The sequence below is a fragment of the Protobothrops mucrosquamatus genome, unplaced genomic scaffold, assembly GCF_001527695.2.
Source record: "Protobothrops mucrosquamatus isolate PMUCROS unplaced genomic scaffold, P.Mucros_1.0 scaffold2283, whole genome shotgun sequence".
NCBI classification, from domain to species: domain Eukaryota; kingdom Metazoa; phylum Chordata; class Lepidosauria; order Squamata; family Viperidae; genus Protobothrops; species Protobothrops mucrosquamatus.
The window spans coordinates 291,370-295,909 of record NW_015388370.1 but is presented as its reverse complement, the minus strand read 5'-3'; the positions used below and the strand labels follow the sequence as shown (position 1 = coordinate 295,909).

General features: G+C 47.2%; 1 protein-coding gene across 1 annotated transcript in view; it reads left to right on the top strand.

Annotated features, from left to right (window-relative positions):
• The first annotated feature begins 4,346 nt into the window (after positions 1-4,346).
• Positions 4,347-4,540, top strand: part of CCDC97 (coiled-coil domain containing 97) — a 4,231-nt gene continuing 4,037 nt past the window's right edge. The window contains exon 1 of the mRNA XM_015824573.1: positions 4,347-4,524. Within this exon, the coding sequence (XP_015680059.1) occupies positions 4,351-4,524 (174 nt within the window). The 5' untranslated portion in view covers positions 4,347-4,350. The remainder of the gene's footprint in view (positions 4,525-4,540) is intronic.

The window sequence follows — 4,540 nt, the reverse complement described above, 5'->3', positions numbered from 1 at the left end:
GGTCATCTAGTCCAACCCCCTGCTCAGGCAGGAAACCCTATACCATTTCGGACAAATGGCTGTCCAGTCTCTTCTTAAAAACTTCCAGTGTTGGAGCATTCACCACTTCTGGAGGCAGGTTGTTCCACTGGTTAATTGTTCTAACTGTCAGGAAGTTTCTCCTTAGTTCTAGGTTGCTTCTCTCCTTGCTTAGTTTCCAACCGTTGCTTCTCGTCCTGCCTTCAGGGGCCTTGGAGAACAGCTTGACTCCCTCTTCTTTGGGGCAGCCCCTGAGATATTGGAACACTGCTATCATGTCCCCCCTCGCCCTTCTCTTCATTAAACTAGGCAGGCAGGACTGGCCTAGGGGTATTTTAAAGGGGTTTTAAATTAAATTTTTAGTAGAAACGGCCAAATTTAAATAGTTATTTTTAATCTTTTTAAATTTTGTATTGTATTATATCATTGTTTTAAACTGGCTGTAAGCCGCCCTGAGTCCTCTGGGAGAAGGGCGGGGTATAAATTTAATAAAATCAAAATCAAATCAAATCAAATCCCCAATTCCAGCAACCGTTCCTTATATGCTTTAGCCTCCAGTCCCCTGATCATCTTTGTTGCTCTTCTCTGTACTTTTTCTAGAGTCTCAGCATCTTTTTTACATCGTAGTGACCAAAACTGGATGCAGTATTCCAAGTGTGGCCTTACTAAGGCATTGTAAAGTGGTATTAATACTTCACGTGATCTTGATTCTATCCCTCTGTTAATGCAGCCCAGCACTGTGTTGGCTTTTTTGGCAGCTGCAGCACACGGATGGCTCATATTTAAGTGATTGTCCACTAGGACTCCAAGGTGCCTCTCGCAGTTACTACTATTGTCTTCCAGAGTTCGCCCAAATTCATGTTCATTGTGTCAGTAACACTATCTAACCATCACATCTTTTACCATCCCCTTTACCGTCAATCTTTTCCCCACATTGGGGTCTTTTCCAATGAGTCTTCTCTTCTCCTTAGGTGTCCAGAGTAGTCAAGCTCCAGCTTTAGTATCTGCCCTTCCAAAGAAGGAACGGGAAAAAAGCATGGCTGGGTGGGGAATTCTGGGAGTTGATTCTCAAATCACCCAGGGCATGGTGGCCCCCCCAAAGATGCTTTTCCAAAAGGCAACTGGCCCTTGGTTTGTTTGTTTTTTCCTTTGAAAACGTTTCACCTCTCATCGAAGAAACTTCTTCAGTTCTGTCTCCGTCTCAGAACTGAAGAAGCTTCTTGGATGAGAAGCAAAATGTTTTCAAAGAAAAAAACACCCAAGAAAAGCCAATTGCCTTTTGGAAACGCACCTTTGTACATGTGTCTTAAAGGCGTCAAGGTTGAACACCCCTGCTCTAGATGCCTTTTTACAAGTTCAAACTTAGCTTTCGGCCTCTGCACACTTCAGCAGCTGGATGTCCTTTTGGCCTTGAATCAGCCACATCACCACATCACGAGCACCAACATTATCCGTCCTTTCTGCTTTTCCTCGCTTTGTTGAATTTCTCCTGACTGCTGGATTTAGGGATTTTTTGGGGGGAAGGAGTGAACCATAACCTAATACTCCTTGTCTCCTAATTTCTTCACAACACTAACCCTGTAAGGCGGGATATATTGATCAGGACCCAGGGAGCTGATTTCCTATTTTACCCAGGTTGTCAAATAAAAAAAAAATGGATCAGTAATGCCCTCCTACAGCTACCATTGTGATTATTCTTCCCCCCCCCCCTTAAAAAGCCTGGCCTTCTTTCCCTTCTCCCACATTTGCTATTTCTGCCTCTTCAGTGGTCCAGTTAAGAATCTCAAAGGGGCTTTTCCCAAAGTTTGTTTTTCCTGGAAGACCTTTCGCTTCTCATCCAAGAAGCTTCTTCGGTGCTGAGATGGAGACAGAACCGAAGAAGCTTCCTGGATGAGAAGCGAAACGTCTTCAAAGAGACGCCTAAGAATCTCAATGGAGGCGTCCAGTTGGAATTCTCCCGGAACCAAAGGTTCCGCAGCCAAGGTTCCCACCCGGAGCGCCATTCCGGCGGCCCCGCCCAGGAACCGGAAGTCGCTCGGAGAGAGCCCGTTCGTCTTGATTTACGTTCCCCCGCCAAGAGGGTCGACCCAGAAGGAGCGGGAGGCGCCCGGGGAGCCGTTTCCAGCGGTGAGCTTCCCTCCTGGCCTTCCCCCTCCTGCTTTGGCGACGTGGCGGGGGTGGCGGGATGGTTGCCCTGGAAAGGCGCCCCTTCCTTCGGGAACGACCCCGACCTGCTCCCCTTCAGGTCCTCCCTGCTCCTGAATAACGGAAGGGAGCTTGGAGGTCTTCTAGTCCAGCCCCTACCCAAAGCAGGAGCCCTTATACCATCTCAGTCTAATGGTTCTCCAGTCTCTTCTTTAAAATCTGCAATGATGGAGCAGCCACAACTTCTGGAGGCAGGTCGTTCCACTGGTTAATTGTTCTCACTGTCAGGAAGTTTCTCCTTAGTTCTAGGTTGCTTCTCTCCTTGGTTAGTTTCCACCCGTTGCTTCTTGTCCTGCCTTCAGGCGCTTTGGGAAATAGCTTGACTCCCTCTTCTTTGGGGCAGCCCCTGAGATACTGGAACACTGCTATTGTGTGACCCCCTAGTCCTTCTTTTCATTAAACTAGACATCCCCAATTCCTGCCAATTATTTTTCATATGTTTATATGGTTGCATTAAAAACTTCCAGTGTTGGAGCATCCACAACTTCTGGAGGCAAGTTGTTCCACTGGTTAATTGTTCTAACTGTCAGGAGGTTTCTCCTTAGTTCTAGGTTGCTTCTCTCTTGGTTATAATAATAATAATAAAGTTGGAAGGGACTTTGGAGGTCATCTAGTCCAACCCCATGCTCAGGCAGGAAAACCCTACACCATTTCAGACAAATGGCTGTCCAGTCTCTTCTTGAAAACTTCCAGTGTTGGAGCATTCACCGCTTCTGGAGGCAGGTTGTTCCACTGGTTAATTGTTCTCACTGTCAGGAAATTTCTCCTTAGTTCTAGGTTGCTTCTCTCCTTGATTAGTTTCCATCCCGTTGCTTCTTGTCCTGCCCTCAGGGGCTTTGGAGAATAGCTTGACTCCCTCTTCTTTGTGGCAGCCCCTGAGATATTGGAACTCTGCTATCCTCTCCCCCCTCATCCTTCTCTTCGTTAAACTAGACATACCCAATTCCAGCAACCATTCTTTATATATTTTAGCCTCCAGTCCCCTCCAGTCTGTCAGGTCAATGTAGAGCGAGGATCTTGGAGAGCCGCATTAGAGGTTTTGTTCAGCTGGGTGGGGGAGGGGGGTGTCCTTAAATCTGAATATTTTAAAATGCTGCTTTGATGGGATCCAGAGCTTCTTAAGGGGTCGTGGAGTGGCCTTGTGGCCCCCATCAGTATCAGTGGGGAAGTGGGAGCCCTGTTCTTCCCCCTGCCCCCCTTCAAACCCACTGGATAGTTATTCTGTCTTTTTTAATGCCATTAAAGTCTCCATAGTTAAGATAGCAGCAGCAGCAGCATCTTGGGTCTTCCTTCCAAAATTCGTAGCCATTGAAATAATTTTGAATTTGTCTTCTCTATCATTTACTTCACAGAACACCTCTTTGGGCTCAGGCCACAGTGTCATACAAGCTTATTTTTGTATTTATTTCTGAGCCACAGGTTGTCCTAGTACAGTAGATGTGATTCCTTCTCTTGGGGACATTTGAGATCTGTTTGAATTGATGCTAACAAAAAAATATTTTCTCTTTCCAGGTGTTAATTCTCTAAGAAGAAAAAAAGGGGGGGAAAGTTTGCCACAGGACAGAGAGCAATTTTCCAGACAAAACCGAGGCTAGAAATCACAGGATGGAAATTCCAGCAAGCAACGGTTGCCCTTTGCAGAGCAACAGAGATTCTGATAGGTCTTTCCAAGCGTCTCCCGGTGATGATCAGAAGCTTGCAGCCTCAGATGTGTGCAGCTTTAGAACCGTTGGCAGTTCCCCTCTGAGTCGGACACATTGGGGAGAACAAATGTCAGGAGTCCCAAATTCACACAATTATTCCCTGAGCAGGAAAGGAACATCTGAATCGCCTTCTCGCAGGGAAGGAGAATCTTGGAATCCAGGCCAATATATGTCTGTGGGCAAACACGGCTCCAGAGAGAGGCCCCCTCCCTGCCTCTGCTGGGCCGAATTAAAGACAGAAAACCCAGCCACGAATAATGGGAGCAAGGCTGCCGAGGATCGTAACCAAGGCACTGAAAAACTGGAGGACTTGGATGCTGAAAGTGGCACCCCCAGGGGAGAGGAGACCTCCAGCAACACAAAGTCATATTACAGTAATGGAAATTTTAAGTCCCTGCGTTCAAACAGGGTGACCGACAGTCCCATGGAGGAGGAAGACTCCGCTCTGCTTGCCATGTTCCATGCTGTGGCCAACAGCCGCTTGGCAGTCCGGAGCCAGCAGAAGGATGAACCAGATTTTACACCAGCCCAGAAATTGGACATTTTACGGGATTTATACCACACCAAGCCCCTGGTCTTCCTGGAGCGCTTCCGAACGGTCCTGCGCGAAGAAC